Genomic DNA, 18745 nt, shown 5'->3' on the forward strand with positions numbered 1-18745 from the left:
AGTTAAATTCTGACAAAGAGACATGACATACAGTACAGACCAAAAGTGTGGACACACCTTCTCATTCAAATAGTTTTCTTTATTTTGATGACTATGAAAATTGTAGAGTCACACTGAAGGCATCAAGGGCTATTTGATCAAGAAAGAGAGTGATGGGGTGCTGCACCAGATGACCTGGCCTCCACAGTCACCGGACTTGAACCCAATCCAGATGGTTTAGGGGTGAGCTGGACCACAGACAGAAGGCAAAAGGGCCAACAAGTGCTAAGCATCTCTCGGGGAACTCCTTCAAGACTGTTGGAAGACCATTTCAGGTGACTACCTCTTGAAGCTCATCAAGAGAATGACAAGAGTGTGCAAAGCAGTAATCAAAGCAAAAGGTGGCCACTGTGAAGAACCTACAATATGACATGTTTTCAGTTGTTTCACACTTTTTTGTTATGTATATAATTCCATATATAATTTTACATGTGTAAATTCATAGTTTTGGTGCCTTCAGTGTGAATCTACAATTTTCATAGTCATGAAAATAAAGAAAACTCTTTGAATGAGAAGGTGTGTCCAAACTTTTGGTCTGTACTGTACACCCAAGTATGGTGACCCATACTAAGAATTAATACTCTGCTCTCTGAATATATAACACATAGCATACCTGTTTTCTTCTGTCATGAATCTCTTGTGAATTTTTTTCTGCACGGGCCGGCCACACGCTCTCTCATAACGCCACTGTTACACTGCGAAACAACCATACTCCGTGTGTGCAGTGCGTGACTGATCCACAACTGCAGGCTACCACAAATACATATTCACTATTTGTATTTCAAATCCAGAAGTTATCAGAAACTTTTATTAAAAAAAGTAAAAAAAGAAAAAAGGTTTGTCAGCATCGCGATTCTCTTTGTACATGTACACTCTTTAATAGACGTTTTAACACAATTTAAGTTGCTCAACAAGTGGTAAAATATTTAACCATGTAGTTTACTTATATTAAAATCGCAAACATTTCAAATTATAACTTACAATTGACAAAAACAGCTGACTATCATGCCTTTTCTTTTGCATTTAAGTTTTAATACAATAAATATTGCATGTCACAAAGAAGTTGTTTTTTCACCTCCACCATGAATGAGACGAGAGTTGTTCATTATGTCGCTTTGTTGAAATAAATTTTATTTTTCCTTGCTTTACCCAGTTCCTAAAGTAAAAAAAAGATGACTGTGTAAAAGAGTATAATTAATTAAATGCATTTATGGTGAGATGACTACATTTTATTTAATTAAACGCACTTATGGTGAGATTATTATATTTTCATGTCAATCTGTGTTCATTTTGACCACAAACCATGCACTGTCAGCCTGTCACTTTAATTTAGCGCTTGCAGCACATCAGAAATAGACTAGGTGCGGAAACAATCTCTGCACTGCACCGCACATGGAACAGATCGCCGGACTGCATCCGCGCACAGTGTGAAAGCTCTAATTATACGGAGCCTAGGAATCAGGTGTATAAGATTAAAAAACCCGAGGCCCCTCCGTATATTCACCAGGCCCACCTATTAATGACGTTCTGTATCCGCCACTGGTTGGGGGTTTGGTGCAAGGGCACCTAAGTTGTTGTATTGCCAGCCTGAGACTCAAACCCACAACCCTAGGGTTAGGAGCCAAAATCTCTAACCACTAGGCCATGACTTCTTCTTGTGAATCAGTCAGGAAGTCACATGACACAAAAATAGGTCACGGATCTGTTCTAAGAGGGTTATGGACCCACTTAATCATGCCAAATTTAGCTAATACTATCTAATATTCTTCACATTTCAGGAGCCGTATCACTCTGTAGACTAAGACCGGTTATTCACTGAAGCTAAGCAGGGTTAAATCTGGTCAGTATCTGGATGGGAGACCTCCTGAAAAAAAAAAAAAGTTACGGCGGGAAGAAGTGATAGAGAGGCCACTCAAAGAGGAGACACTCATTCTGTGTTTTTTTGTGGGTCACTGTCCTTCGGATGAGATCTTAAACCAAGGTTCTGACTAATCGCACCTGTTGTTAAGAGTAGGGGTGTGACCCTGGTGTCCTATTGGCCACAATTTCATATTTGAATCTAAATTCATTTTTGTGAATATTCCATCTTATGTGATGTTGTTTTTTTTTTTTTTTTTTTTTTTTTTTTGTAGAAACATAACGATGACGAGCATGTGGAGGAGGATCACGTGGCATACGCACCTATCAGCATTAGAAGACCATCTTTAACCTTTTCTAATAATGAGATCCAGCAGTAGGATTGTCTTTGCTACCAGAGACAGTTAGCTTATCTTGAATTTTGAGGCTTGAGAGAAGAATCACCACACACCACACACACACACACAAAATTCCCAATAAACAGCGGCGTCATTCTGAGGGGCTTCAAATGTGATATACAGAAACAAATGGTCTCTTTAAAAAATAGGCCGCATTGTGGTGCAAAGTCTTTTATCAACGATCCATGCTGTACAACCAATTTAGCATTGACATTTGACTATTAAACCCTCAAAACTAATTCATATGCTATGTGTTTATCTAATAAATGTTTATATGATCTTACTTTGGTTTGGCCTGTTCCGCATTACTCCTACACATGCGTGCAATGTTACTGGAAGTTTGTGGTTTGTGTCAGGTCGTGTGTATGTGTATGCTTGAGGTGTGAAAGATGTGTGATTGAGGGTCATGTTTTCCATTCCTGTCATAATCTGGATTCTTCTAAATGCAAAAGTTTTTTTTTTTTTTTTTTTAAATAATTAATTCAAGCCAAAGACAAAACAGTGTAATTAGAGAGTTTGTAACCCCAATTTTTACTTCCTACCACTACATAGAGACTTCTTCTCTGGAACATAGCTGACAATAGGCTGAGTTATGAACATATCTCACAGTAGATCAGCCAAATAGTAATGCCAATTCATGTGAACATGCATTTTTGAGTCTTTTCTCACCAGTCGAGCTGATTCAAAAAGATTTAAAGGAACTGAAGTTTAGTTCCATGTTGATGACAAGACAAACAGCTGACTGAGCCGGTTCAACAAGTCCTCTAAAGAGTCTGATGAAAGAGTTGACAATACAATGCAAGTCTGAGGCATAAAATAGGCCTACACTTACTATGACACTTACAAAAAAAAAAAAATCTGTGTATGTGCATCAATTAAATGTTATTTAATATTGACCAGTCATATGTTCCATAAAGCATGAGTGATTGAAACTGACCCTCAAACACCGTTAACCTAAAGAGCCACACAGATGGGAAATCAAAAATTACCAGTATTACAGTGTATGATGTAGCTGTCCATCTGTGTAAACAATGTGCAAAGTAATTAAACCAAAAAGTACACGATTTATAAAGTTATTGGCTTCTAAAGTAAGGAGTCGACTCTGAATCGCTGAAACGAGTCGTTATAGATTTCAAATCTTTTGCCCATCTCTATGTACGTCACTAGAACACTTTGCATAATAATCTCCGCCTACCGTGTTGGGAGAAACTGACCTCTGACCTGCCCCACCTCCCCACACAGATGCTCTGGTTGGTGTGATAGCATCATGTCGAGGAGACAGTGTGTTTTTAATTGTAAAGGCAAGTTTGTTTTATTTTCACTGCCAAAGAATGAAGATCAGAAGAACCAATGGCTAAAATTCATTTTTACCACAATACCAGAGCAGTACAACAAATCCCTTTTGTTGTGTTCACAACATTTCACTGATGACTGCTTTTCTAATCTCGGTGAGTACAGCGGGATTTTCAAAGCGTTTGGCCATAAAAGAGGGTTCATTACCAACTTTATTTAGACCAACGAGCATCTCCGAATCACAACGCGAAGTATGATTATGAAGTTATGTGTTTGTTTTCTCCCGAGTGTCTTATCAGTATGTGTGCTGTCTGCAGCCTTTGTCTGCGCTGATCTTCATTTACAAACACGTCATTAAAATGAAGTGTAACAAGTGCTGCTAACAGATATTCTGTGATAAAGCAATCCATATGAAAACAATGTGATGTCCGTTTTTCACGTCTCCCTTCAATATATCTAATGTGACCACGCCCCCGCGCTGAACGCGCTATTCTGATTCAAACTGAAGCGCGCGGCTTGAATACACCCACACAGAAGAAAAAGCAGCGAGACTGTTCAAGTTTTTTATTTTACTGTTTGCTTGCGATGAGAGGAATAAGACATAATTCACCCCAAAAAGATGCTAACGCATTGTTTACCGTGAAGGTGTGTGCGGAACATCCAATCAAAACTGACTATGTCAGTTGACCAATCAGAACACAGTATGCTACCGAAAGGTGGGGTTTAAGGAAACTGAATCTTTTGAACAGCTTCGCGCGAACCGTTTGGGGATCTCTGAGAATTGAGGTAATTTTAAAATGATATTTTGACAAAATGACAATGTTTTTTTAACCTTTTTTAACCTTGGCTTAGAATTTTCATCTTACTGGCTCTTTATTGAATAAAAGTCAATATATGTTTACACAAATTGCTTTATTCGAATGCTCCCTTAACATAATATCACATTGTGTTATATGTAGTGACATCATTGCATGACAATATTAGAACCAATAAATCGTTTTTTGAAATGAACTGTCTGAAAGAACCAGTTTACGGAAATTAATTGGACTCTGCATCACTTCAGCTAAATAATAAGCATGTTAATCAATTACATTTTAGAGCTGTGTGGATCAAAAACTGTTTAAATATAGCTAAATTTAGAAGAGCTGCCCCTACTATTTAAAATGCCACCCGAGAAAGATACATTTTAGATAGAGGTAATATTATGCAAATCTTATATCATTATTTTGAAATGTAAAAATTACTTTATTTGAGAAAAAAAAAAAAAGATTATTTTATTTTTTGTGTGTGTGTTTTTATTACACCTTAGGCCTACTAGTCAAAAGTATGACATGATTTGAAGAATCATTCAAGTAAAAAACAAAAAAAACAGGACTAAACAGTTCTATTTACGTGTTCTTCTGCATTCAGTTCTCAGCCTACAATTTGCGGAACTCATTGCACAAGTTCCACATTCCAGAGATACTTGGCACAGTCATCTTAACATGGTGACACGAAAGGAGATGTACTAAGAGAAAAATACAGCAAGTTTCACTTTCAATTAAATAATGTTATAAAGAGTCAACATTCTTATTATAACAAATGTAAACGTGCCGTGGCACAATAGCATGCAGCGGTGTCCTCTATCAGACTGATGTCTGTATTTACATCTAACAGACATCTTGCCAAGATTTCTGTTACAGAGCACTTCATCTGGAAAGCATCTGCTGTGTACAGACATTCAAGTACTTACATTTTAACTCATGACCATCTTAAATACTGTACGTGTTCTAGATGTCTATTTGACATCTGATATGAAACGTCTGCAAACAATCTAAAAAAGATGTCTGCAGATGTAAATGCTGACTTCAAGTAGATGTCTCCATGAGTTAAGTGTGCTATCAAGGATGATATTCCACATTTAATTTATGTGTGTTTCAATCAAATGCTTATTAGGATAGTCCCAAATCTTCATAGAGTAGAGCTGCCAAGTATCCAGACTATTGCTCAAAATAGGGTGATTAATAATGTTCACTAGTTGAAAACAACAACAACCACACAACAGATGCATTTCTAAATCTAATAACCAAGATAATTAAATTTCTCCACAAAATATTTACTAAAGTACTTATTACTAAAATAAAATCATAATGTGAAATCTTCTCCAAAGAGTATAAGGTAAACTTGACAGAAATTGACCATGGTTTATTAGATTAAAAGTGTAGTAAGACTCAATAACACAAAAATGGTGTGCTCATCCCAAACATCCTAATAGGATGCAGGTGCAAGACAACTAAATAATATAATCAAATAAAGCATGAAGCATGAAGCTTGAGCTTAATTAAATTCCTCTGGAGCAGTAGTTCTCAGTGTGCAGACTTCACTTCTTTATTTGATTAAAAGTGTAGTAACCATGTTTTTTGGTTTATAGAATACCATTTCTAACCAGGGTTTTCTTTTACAATAAAAATCATTAAAGGTGCTGTAGGTAACTTTTGAAAAAAATATATTTTTTACATATTTATTAAACCTGTCATTATGTCCTGACAGTAGAATATGAGACAGATAATCTGTGAAAAAATCAAGGCTCCTCTGGCTCCTCCAAGTGGTCCTATTGCCATTTGCAGAAATCCATCGTTCCGGTAAAAACCACCAATCAGAGCTGCAGTCCGTAACTTTGTTTGTGTTCAAAATGTAGAAAAATGAACATAATAAGCGAGTACACCACGAATCCATTTTCGTGAATCACTAGGGTACATCTATAATAAGTGTTTATATTCGGACTATTTTAGATTGCTTCGGGGGTACCGCGGCGGAGTAACCCAGTACCTTTGTGATTCTTCATAGACACAAACCGAGAGAAGTAGTTCCGGCTACAATGTTCTTCCGCAAGACGCAAGCAGTTCTGTTTATTAACCGCTAGAGCGTCAAAAGTTCCCTACTGCAACTTTAAGCCTATATGCAGTATTCCCACAAACCAGATGTTTAGTAATAGTTTAAATGAATGACCTGTGTAAAATGTATCCCCATGAGCATAATAGCTTTTTAAATTACAATAAATTATGTTTCTGAAAATATATGTAAAAAGATTTCGGTGATAGTTAGGTTTAGGGGATGATAAGAGTATAAAAATCATTAATATAATGTAAATATAAATATAAAAGGTTCTAAATTCTAAATACGTTTTTTTTTACAGATCACTGGGAGTCCACAGAGACACATCTGAACTTGACACAAATACTGATGCAAAAATCGAATAATTTACATGCATGATACAGCATGAAAGCTAAACAACACAGTATCAGTTCTGTTTGAGAGTCAGACTGAAACCTGCAGATGTATTGTTATCTTTAATACATACAGACATGTGATTAGACTAACAAGTGCCTAGAATTTAACATTAGACTCTAACATGGATGGTATAACATCAACACATTGCTTTGATTTTATTATACCTTCCACGTTAGAGTTATCAATTTTATTTTTAGAAAATGTAAATGAATAACAGTCATAATACGTATATTTTCAGTAGCTACATACAGGCTTACACAGTATTGTCAACTCACTCATAAGAATCTTCGGTAATCCTCTGCAAACTTCACAACGGCTCATTCAGATCTTTGTTCATCTTAACCTACGTTATTGGACTATATCCAGAGGCAGAACAAACTGTCTAGAACAGTGACTGATGGCTGAATGTGATAAAAAAAAGATTAAATTAATAAATAAATAAATAAAAATCCTTCGCTTTCATATTTTGGTGGTGCGTCTCCTGAATGTCCTAATGAAGAACCCAACCCTGACAGGCACATGAGCGTGGTCTGAAGCCATTCCAATCCACTGACCACCTGACGCGTCCAAATGAACACATCCAGCGGCAGGACTCTGCTCTCAAACATACTTTTACTCCCCAGAGTTTGGGATTTTCTGGAATGTGACAGACAGGTGGCGTTTGAAGCGATTAATCGGTGTGCAAGCTATAGGGGGCGCTCAAAATGTTCGGGTTTTGTGTGCGCAAACAATTACTGGATGTGTTCCCCATTACAGATGAGAAAGCTCAAGTCCCAGTCCAAGGATTTATTAAGAAAATGTTTTATTTGAGGTTTACAATTAAACAGAAATGAAGAGCAAATAAGTATGTTAATATGAAAAAAATATATATAATATGTATATATTACAAACAGTATGCTACATAGTTCACAATATCCATATGAAATTATAAATGCAAATTTAGCCTATACTTGTTTCAGTTGATTGCACTCAGACCCATTTTTAATGCACATTACAAGTCATAACACATATTACACATGAAGCTAAATGATTGACAGAATTGTATGCACTGTAAAAAAAAAAAAAAAAAAAAAAAAAACTACTACGGTTGGCAGTTTAATCTGTCAACACATTTACAGAGAAAATTGTATATTTGGTAACACTTTAGTATAGGGTCCAATTCACACTGATAACTAGCTGCTTATTAGCATGTCTATTATTAACATATTAGCTGTTTATTAGTGCTTATAAAGTACATATAATGCATGACATCCATAATCCTACCCAATTCCCTAAACTTAACAACTACCTTATAAACTATAAGTAAGCATCAAATGAGGAATTAATTGTGGCAAAAGTTATACTTAATGGTTAGTTAATAGTGTGAATTGGACCCTAAAATAAAGTGTGACCGTATATTTTAACTTAGATTAAATAATAATAATAATAAAATAATCCCTCCAGAAGCTTAATTAACAAGGACACGCTGTTATTAACATCCATTTGGTATTTTTAACAAATACTGACATCCACCATCCACCAGTTCATCACGGTTAGCTTTTCCACAACCTTAATACATATAAAAAATACATAAAGTGCACAGTGCTATACATACACAAACAGAAATCACCATCATGGGAACACACACGACACTCTAATGCAGTAAACATTCATTTAACAACATAAGATGTAACATAAAACATGTACAGCACATAGCTAATATGTAGGAATATGCTGTATATATAGTGAAGTGTCACAAGGAGTATTGGAAATGTCACTTTATGGCTTTTCACTGTAGATTATAAGATGATTAATAAGCAGTTACAGGACAGCTGTTTGATTTGTCTTTGGATAGAAGAAACTCTTTACACTGGCAAGCTTTCTGCGACACTCTCCTATAAGGAAAAATTCACAGAAGTTAGAGAACTGAACACGACTGATGATTCAGTTACAAACAAAGACTTATCAGTCTCATGAATCTGATGAACTCAATCTAATTGTCATGATCTGTACTACAGTAATGCATCATGTTTAAATGTAGTGTCTGATGATTTATGCAAGCAATAACGTACAAGGCCTAACTGTATGGTGAAGCAGTCATGGCTTAAGGGCATTGTTAGGCACAATGCGCAGCGGTTACCATAAAATAATAATAATAAAATGTTAATGGCCAAAAATTTATGGATTGGCATGATACTTTTAGTTGCTGTCCTTGCTTAAATAGTTCCTGACAGCATTTAGCAGACACTTAACAGACAGTAACGCGCTCATAGTCATGCTTGATTGTAAACAAAACACAGCTGCTGTCCAATCAGAACCGAGGACTTGAGCTAACCATTTTATAAAATGAAATCAATCACAAACCACTCAAGAAGAATCTGAATGTCATCCAGTCATCTCTAAACAACATTTAAAAGGACAGTACTGTCTTGAATTGACTATTATAATACTGTTTTTATGATGATGACATAATTAAAGCAAATCACATATACACACACTGAAAACACATGAGCAGAAATTGTTACCTGTTACACCTGCAACCACCAGCAGAACACCAAGACATGCTCCTGCCATAGCAAGAAAAAACACAATCCCATCTGTAATAAAAAAACAGATATATTTGATATTTCCACCTTTCCTCCTTCATCACTTATAAGATATTGACTGAATGGATAAAAGCGCCATAATGGCCTACAAATGTCACTAATAACTACATTGTTTATTAACGTCTTTCAATCTCTGTACAATTTGTATTTTTGCGACTAAGGTGTATCCCTTGACGTGCATGTCACTGTGATAGATATCAGTGACGTCACAAGTTTCAGACAGGCTGCAATGAAAACAAACAAACTGCTATTCAATGCCTGAAGATAAAATGGTATGAACGACTGAATTGCACGCACTAGAGCCAGTTCCACTTAAGCTCTTTTCACTGATAATGTCAATGCTGTACTGCCGGCAGATGCTGCTGCTGTTGGTGATGATCTCAAGATGATAATCTCCAGAGTCTGTGGTTCTGGTGTCTGTGATGGTCAGAGATCCAGTCTGATTGTTCAGTTTCAGTCTGTCTCTGAATCTCCCGTCAGCATCTTCACACTCATCGCCTGTACAGATCTTACTGGGATCTCTAGCGATTTCAGATATATGAGTGTCATTATAATACCACATAATCAAATCCTTTGGGTTTTTTATTACACCGGAATCTAAAGTGACAGAATCTCCCTCGTTCACTCTCTTAGTCTTCATTTTATCCGTCTCGGCATCAGGAACATCTGAAACACAAACATCCGCTGTTAAAGAAAACAGATGGAACGGTAAATTAGTCACCCACATGTCATTCCAAACCCATAAGACCTTCGTCATCTGTGGAAATGACATTAAGATATTCTGATCAAATCTGAGAGCTATCTGACCCTCCATAAACAGAAACACAACTGAAATGTTCCCAGATCCAGAAACTAGTAAGAACATCAATAAAACAGTTCATGTGACATCAGTGGTTCAACTTCAGGTTTGCTTAGCTATGAGAATATGCTAAGCAAAGGGGAAAAAAAGTATTCACATAGCGTCGCACAACTGAAGTTGAGCTATTGATGTCACATGGACTGTTTTACCAATGTCCTTACTATGTTTCTGGACCTGTGAACATTACAGATGCACTGCTGTCAATCAGAGAGCTGTCAGATTCCATCAAAAATATATTGATCCATGTTCTGAAGATGAACGGAGGTCTTACAGGTTTGGAATGACATAAGGGTGAATAATGACAAAATTCTCAACTGTGGCTGAACTATCCCTTTAAACTACTGAAATTGATTTATAAGCAACTTTAAGATTGTAATATTAATTTAGGGTAATAGAGAATTTTACCTCAACCCAAATTCCGTGTTGGGACATTGATAACTAAAAAAACTTCAAAGTCACATGAGCCAATATATTATTTACAGAATATAGATAACATGTTTAAACTTAGAACTTTTACAATTGTTTGCACAAAATGAGCTCATTTCAAATTCGATGTTTGCTACAGGTCTCAAAATAGTTGAGGCATTTTCACCAAAGTGTATCATCTATTTTTCTTTTCAAAACAGTTGGAAGACGTCTGGGCATCGAGGTTGAGTTTCTGATGGAATCTGGTCCCATTCTTGTCTGATACAGGCTTTCAGCTGCTGATTCCCCAAATGTTGCCTATAGGTGAAAGATCTGGACTGCAGGCAGGTCAGTTCAGAACCCGGACTCTTCTACTACGAAGCCATGCTGCTGTAATAGCTGCAGTGTGTGGTAGTATTCCTGGGCCCATTTATTAATGTCAATGACAGAATCATGCCGATGAGCGATGCAGTGTCGTCTAAGGGCCCAAAGACCATGGGCATCCAACAAAGGTCTTCGGCTTTGTCCCTTACTCCCAGAGATTTCTCCAGTTTCTCTGAATCTTTTGTTGATGTGATGTACTGTAGATGATGAGCCGTGCAATGACAGATTGAAGAGCCTCTGCCCATCCTTACTTCTGAGAGACTCTGCCTCTCTAAGACATCACTTTTGAATCATGGTGTACGCCTGATGTCAATTAAATTAATTAGTTGCTAGATCTTCTCCCAACTGAATCTTTTCGAAATTGTTTGCTTTTTCAGCCCGATGTTGACCCGTGCCAACTTTTTTGAGACCTGTAGCAGGCATCAACTTTGAAATGAGCTCATTTAGTGGATAAAAGTCTACAAATTATCCGTTTAAGCATTTGTTATGTCCTCTGCTATCTGTTGTGAATAAAATATTGGCTCATGGGATTTTTAAGTCTTTTATTTATTTTTTTTATTAAAATTTAACAAATCTCCCAATATTTCTGGAATTCAGGTTGTAAAATTATTCAATATATTTTTAGGGAAACTAATGGAAATATTAATAAAATAAAGTTCTTAAGCCACCTGTCCATCATCTCTGACATTAGCATGATTGTCGCCCCTATAGTGGCAGTTGCACAGTTTTTTTTTTTTTTTTTTGCTATGAACCAACCACATATGCAAGATAAATTATTTAAATGAATATGAAATATAAATCTACACAAAACAAAGCAGACCTCACAAAGGAGAACATAGCAGTTTTTACATCAAAGCAATACTGGACACTGAACTGAAAGGACCTTGTGACATTTAGAAAACAACAAAACAGAACACATGAAGACAAAGAAAATGCGTAAAAAACAACTAGAAACTATAAAAAAAAGGAAAACGGGAATTAAATTGATGAAATCAAGGAAATACAAACTAAACGCCCCTGAGACTGATAATAAACACACTGTAATTGAGTATGTATAACTTATTAGATGACTCACCATGGACAGTGAAACTAAAGATCTTTTCACTCATGCTGTTACTGCTGATGATCTGCAGTTTATATTTTCCAGAGTCAGTGTTTCTGATGTTCATGATGGTCAGAGATCCAGTCTGATGATCCAGCTTCAGTCTGTCTCTGAATCTCTCAGTCCCTTCATTACACTGAACATCTGTACAGATCTTACTGAGATCTCCACTGATTTGAGCAATGCGAGTGTCATCAAAAAACCATTTAATCTTTTCATGCTGGTTTGTTTTAACATCAGTGTGTAGAGTGACTGAATCGCCCTCATTCACAAACAATGACATCTTGTCTGCATCGATGCATGATGCACCTGGAGAAGAAATCAACATTAGCCCTATAACTTCTCAGAAAGCATATAACACAAAAATTTTGTCAATGCATTTAAGGCATGCTGTTGTGAGCATTTTTCAGTCATCAGTTCACAAAGATAAGGTGTATGCTGTTTTTGAGGAAACTAACCAAGGAATGCTAGTCTATCTGTATGTGCAAAATTAGCTGGGACTGAATTAAGTATCTAAATCGCCTAAAGAAAAACTATACTTATTTGCACTGTGTGTACGTGAATGCCCGTTCCGGCGTCGCCCTCTAAACCAAAAGTATACAGTTCTGACATATCAAAGTCCGCGAGAACTCTTTCGCTTTAGCTTATAATATGCTTTAAATGACTCCTCTTATTATCAACCACGTTAGCCTACATGATTTGACAGATGTTGACGTTAAATTCCGGCTTTCAAGGAAGGAGGGAAAACAGAGAACCACTATAGCCTCAAGCTGTGGGCTACATCCTTGTTTCGAGAAAACTCGAAATCGAAACTAGGGTCCATCGCAAGCGCTAAGCGTCTCAAAACAACATTCGACAAATACATGACTTACCAAGCAGTAAAACCCACACTGGGAAGAAAACGAAAAATGCCATCGCTCCTTCTCTTTAAAAATATTGCAGATGCTCTTGAATCAAAAGTATGTCTGTTTGTGTTTTGACAGACGAATGTAAACAAGATGACGTATTTGTGGGAGGAGGCTGCTGCGTGTAGAAGAAAGTGAGCGTTTTCTCGATGTTAAATACATCGTTTATGACTTCTCCCACATCGTTTGCCCGACAAACATCCAAAAGTGTTCAGTCATACATAAAAACCATGAATAACCCGTTTAATACCTTTTTTTTTTTTTTTTTTTCAGACATGAAAAAATTCAAATTTTGCAAGACGTAGCTGCATCCTGGAGCAATGGGCGTGCAGAAAGGTTCCTCATTGGTGAAGTTTTACTTTGTCGGCCAATCGGCGGTTCATATATTATTTAATATAAATAATATATATTATCTATTTTGTTTTCAACATTGCATATCCACCACACCTGAGAAAGACACTACTGACTTTCCTTCAGAGGGACATTTTCAACATTAGAAGATGGAGACAAGCACTGTCAGTAACATTACTCTGAATGATTTGCCTCTTGTATTAGATTCTCATGCCTCAACTGTACCATTGCCCAAAGTGCACTCGAAGAACATTCACTCTTGTGAAGTTAATCAAACATGTTGGAGTTGTACAGTACATGCACATTAACCAAATTTTAGTATAACCTGTGGTATAGATAAGTGCCAGTCAACTTTTTTGTGATTCCATTCTTTTAGAAACCATGCACAGGAAGCATATGTACTTTTGGTACTCAGTGAAGAGTCAGTATTACAGTTGTATTATAATATAACGGAGAAGGCTCTGGCTACAGACTTGCACTCTCAGACACTTGCGCTTCCACTAATGACAGCACTTTTTAAATTTAAATTATTGGTTACTTTTTGTTTGAATCTCTCAACATTAGTTTTTTCAAAAAAAAAAAAAAAAAAAAAATCACCAATCACCCAATACATTAAACAAACAACCACACATAAGGCTGGTTAGGAAATTAATTACCACAAATAAGTCAGGGAGCAGTCGCTTTCACAACTATCACAAACAGAAAACACTAAAAATTACGAACCATACCTTTAATGCGCACAGCCAAACAAATACATAATGGTCCTGAATTTATTCCATCGGGCAAACCGTTCTAAAGTGTAATACTATAACCATATAACCATATATTTTGAGAGAAAGAGCTACCACCACAGGACACCCAGCCCCACATGGCTACTAGCCAAACGGCTAACTAGTGCTACAAGGACCCCGGCTGACTTTCTTCTTCTTCTTCTTTCAGTTGTTTGGCCTTTCACTTCATAGGAGCATTACCGCCACCTACTGAATATTTTATCCACCTGGGTGATGAATCTGTATTGTTTTCAAAAAATGAAGGGAGGTGGATACCCTGCTAACACACGACGTAACAGTTACGTAACGTACTGGTAATTTTTGGTAATTCCATGACTTACCAATTGACAACGTAACTACGACGTCGCATTCCCGTAATTTTATTACCATCACATTACCAACTCGCAACGTCGTCAGTACAGTATAGAGCTATTTAAAAAGTGTGATTAAACTTCAGACACAAGATTAAACGTTCCTTAAAGATAAAATATGTTTATTTTCAACAAGTCAGAATATGGACATGCTTTTAAGCTTTTAATGACGTGACATAGAGTCGCGCGCTTCCACAACTGACGCACCGCGCGCACAGTATTGACAAGAAAAGAGTTGTGAAACTTTCTATCTCGTATGGAGTTATAACGTGAAATAATGACACAGACTGGCTCATCATCTCATCTGCAGCAGAGACTGTTGTATCAGAAGGACAGCGCGTTTGTTTGACGCACTTTTCACTTCAACTGTGTCTGACAGGAGAATTTAGCTTTCTGAGGTGAGTCTTACAATTTATAATAAATAAGTGGGTTGATAAAATGTATAAAACAAAGTAAAAACAAAAGTCTAACGTCGCTAAAACCTTTTTTTATTATTTTATTGTTTTTATTGGCCTTCTAGCCGTTGAGTTACCATGGCAACCGCGTACACATCAGCTGCTGGAGAGGAGAGGACTCGTCTGACATTTTTTCTGTTTCTCGTCTGTTATACCAAAGAAAAGACCAACAACTGCGACAGATTTGTTAAGTAACACGTTAATATTATCCACAGTCTACTTTAAGTACTTTTTATTAATATTTATACCTCTGTGATTATGGTATTTTTCTTGAAATGTCTGCTATCAAGTATTACGCTAGCATAGAAACATAATTAACGTTATAGCATATTAGATTTGAGCTCTTAATGAAAGTTTGGGCTTCTAATTTCCTCTTATGCGTAAAGGATCGGTATTGATTGCTTTGTAAATGTTTTTGATGGTAATTTGTCAATAGATAAATGAAGTAAAGTTAAGCTAATTAATTTAACCTAAAAGTCTGCACTGTAGAGTCTATCAGTGACGTCACTTGCGGTCTAAAATGGGCTGAAACTATTTCAAACCACTGTTTCAAGCTTGTTCTGATTTATCATTGTAAACAAATATTGATAAAACATTTTTTTACAGTGATTTCAGGAGTGTCTTAAAAACCCTCTAAAACAGAAGGGAAGTTCCAAGAAATTGTCTAATGGGAGCTGCTGACAGAGATAGAAAACACAGGTGATCCGAGAAAGCTTATTAAATAACATCATATTTATTTTTTACAATATATCATCATGCATCTTTAAAATCTAAACATGTGAATTCCGGTATCTTAAGATGTTTTTGTATGTTTTCCATATTACTATTTTTCTTTTCTGCATTTCCCCTATTCTCTAGTTTGTTTATATCTAATAAGGAGCTGGAGGCAGTGAAGAAACAGATCCATGATATTGTGGAGAAGCAGGCCCAGATGAGCAAGTGGAGAGCTGTGCTGGAAATATTCAGGGGTTGATGCTCATAAGTCCAGGGTAAGTATACAGCTAACCCTCCTACCACCTCTACTCTGTGTGGTTCTCTGCAAAGGCCCGGTGTACCCAAGACACGATCTTCCCAGCTGTCCTTCACCGTATTTAACAGTGTAAGACATGAACCAGGCCCTGGGCGACGACCTCTCTCCATCCGCCGCCTCCGGTCTTCAGGATCTCCACCAGAACCTGATTCGCTCCACTTCGCGAGACAGAACACAACGCTGTGATCATCGGAGACTCCATCGTCCGGCACGTTCGTGCTATGTTAGCTGAAGGTAAAGTCCACACTCACTGTTTCCCTGGTGCTCATGTTCTTGATATTTCTGCACAGATTCCCGTGATCCTGAAGGGTGAGGGGAGCATCGGAGTGGACATGCTTCACGCCGGCGTTAACGACACAATGCTGCGGCAGACGGAGACACTGAAGAGAGACTTCAGGAGCCTGATCAAGACAGTGCGCAGCATATCGCCTGCATGATGATCATCGTGTCAGGACCACTTCCCACATATAGATGAGGACATGAAAGGTTCAGCAGACTTTTTGCTTTAAACGAATGGTTATTGTCATGGTGTAAAGAACAGAAACTGCTTTTTGTTAATAATTGGGATCTTTTCTGGGAGCGTCCTAGGCTTTTTAGATCTCCTGTTGGACAACATCTCCAGGACACGTCGCTCCATATGACTAGTAAGCCAATTCTCAAATAACTGCTATGATGACTTTTGTTCTACACGCTCAAATAGAAGTACTTGTGTTGTCCAATCAATAAAGATTGTGTTTGTTCCAGTGTTAATTTTGATAGGCATTTTTGATTTAGCATTAGTCTAAACTCCAGCAAACTACTGTTATAAGCATGAGCCCCATCAGACTGGTCGTGTCGGAGGTGTTTTTTTTAAAAGAAATCCTCAATGATAAAATAAATATTTCATTTTTCTCTACTCCTTTTTCGTAGAACATGCATTTTCACATCAATTTATTAAAAGTAAAAAAAAAAAAAAACATGTTTAGGGCCCTATGAAATGTTTATTTTTTCCCCCAGCATATTATTTTTTTATTATTATTGTTAACAAATTCTGTATTTTAGCATGTCTAACTATTTGAATGCATAACACAACATAATTTATTCATTTTATTTTTTCTTAAAGGTAGCCTTACTGATATAGATATAATACCTCAAAGTGTAGTTACTGACCACTTCCTTGTATCGTGCATGCTGCATATTACTGAGATTAACTATATTTCCAAAATGAGCATTATGAATGTAACAGCCTTACATTACATTTATAAGAATCATTGTTAATGTTTGAATTGTATTTCAGGGCAGTTTGTGAAGACAGATAATCAGGAGAAGTCAGTTCTAGATCCACCCTCCACACCAGACCTCTCTCTCACGAGGATTGCTGTCTACTAGCATATTGTGTTCTCTTCAGACTTCGGGGGATGCAGATATTACTCAGGGACACGAACACTTGAATATTGAAAGAATAGAGAAAGTAAGATATATTATATATATATTTTGATATATTTTTGTGGCAGTGTGTAATGGCCATAATGCTGTATGATAGGTGTGAGATTCATTAAACTTGATTTGGTATAATACATCTGTTCATAAGCTATTGGATATTAATTTCAATTAATTATTTATAGTGGTTTGGTTAAGGGTGTGATTAGCTGATGTATTATTGGGGGAGCTTGTGATTAGTTGATGAATGTGTGCATTGTTAATGATAATATTTAAATGCAATGTGCTGAGTGCTTACTAAGACTTGCATGTTTGTGCATAATGTTTTGACCCTGGATGCTTACAGAAGGGTATAGATATTTAAAAATATGGAAATGTATTTATTATTAATATATCTCAATCTATGTGCTTCTGTTTGGGCTGAATGCTTTAATTCATATGTCGTTGTATATCCTGTTTTTATTAATAATCTGGGTGTATTATTGTTCATATTTGCTTGTTAATAAATTAACTGAATTCATTTTGAGTATTCATCATTCACAGCTGCTGAAACATCCTTTTAAATTAGTTTGGGCATATGAGGACATAAATTAGGTTCAATTGCTGCATGTCCGCCCATAGAATAATTATAAAAAAATGACCAACTGATTACCAGCACACGACCACCGGTCCGCGACGTTGCCACGACGTCGCAGTTACTTACTGGCAACGTCACAAAGTTACGTTGTGGCGACGTATACGCACCTTTCACTTTTCCGGTTGCCACGACGTAACTAGTTACGTCGCCACGACGAAACTTTGGTCACCAGATTACGTCGCAGTTACGTAACAGTTACGTAATGTTGTTAGCAGGGTAACCCACCCACCCCAAAGGATCAGAGCCCAGGCTTCATCAAACTGGGCTCCTCGGTCTTCAAGGCAGGCAGAGGCACCATACATCTCATCCTCAGACCCTATATTTCTATATCCTGTAGCATAGACCTGTAACCTCCAAAAAGGTTAAAACAGCCCTGTATATCTGATTGTCACTTAAACCCTTCCCCAGAAGATCCACAACGCTCACTGGCCTATTTTTAATACTATTAAAAAGACTGTCACGCTGACCATCATATTTACCACAGTTAAAAAGCACATGCTCAACTGTTTCTAAAATATTACATTCGTTACACATCCCACCGTTAATACTAATGTTGAGTTTAATCCTGTATGTCCCATTCTTAATCTAGATATCATTACTTCTTCTTTTCTATAT

At 36.8% G+C, this 18745-nt stretch overlaps 2 protein-coding genes and 1 long non-coding RNA gene across 9 annotated transcripts in view; 1 reads left to right on the forward strand and 2 right to left on the reverse strand.

Moving 5' to 3' along the window:
- The window catches only part of LOC127987227 (uncharacterized), a 50282-nt gene that overhangs the window by 11208 nt on the left and 20329 nt on the right, over positions 1-18745 (reverse strand). Inside the window, exon 1 of one of the 2 annotated variants that reach the window (XM_052589506.1) lies at positions 14177-14433. The exons of the other annotated variant lie outside the window; for it this stretch is intronic. The gene's annotated coding sequence lies outside the window, so the exon portion shown is untranslated. Of the gene's footprint in view, positions 1-14176; positions 14434-18745 lie in introns of those variants that run through there. 2 annotated transcript variants of the gene reach the window in all.
- LOC127987194 (uncharacterized) overlaps positions 7643-18745 on the reverse strand; it is a 36548-nt gene continuing 25445 nt past the window's right edge. For all 5 annotated transcript variants that reach the window (XM_052589446.1, XM_052589450.1, XM_052589448.1 and 2 more), the window contains 4 exons: positions 12166-12245; positions 9740-10108; positions 9362-9433; positions 7643-8731 (listed from right to left, as the gene is read on the reverse strand). In XM_052589446.1, coding sequence (XP_052445406.1) covers positions 8658-8731; positions 9362-9433; positions 9740-10108; positions 12166-12245 — 595 coding nt within the window. In that variant the 3' untranslated portion in view covers positions 7643-8657. The remainder of the gene's footprint in view (positions 8732-9361; positions 9434-9739; positions 10109-12165; positions 12246-18745) is intronic.
- Positions 14653-17951, forward strand: LOC127987244 (uncharacterized). Of its 2 annotated transcripts, XR_008161122.1 has the most exons (6): positions 14653-14987; positions 15110-15230; positions 15651-15743; positions 15903-16033; positions 16143-16718; positions 17351-17951. It is a non-coding gene; the product is annotated as an uncharacterized LOC127987244 (long non-coding RNA). The 2 variants fall into 2 exon arrangements; XR_008161121.1 differs by having other exon boundaries at positions 15903-16718.

The sequence above is a fragment of the Carassius gibelio genome, chromosome B22, assembly GCF_023724105.1.
Source record: "Carassius gibelio isolate Cgi1373 ecotype wild population from Czech Republic chromosome B22, carGib1.2-hapl.c, whole genome shotgun sequence".
NCBI lineage: Eukaryota > Metazoa > Chordata > Actinopteri > Cypriniformes > Cyprinidae > Carassius > Carassius gibelio.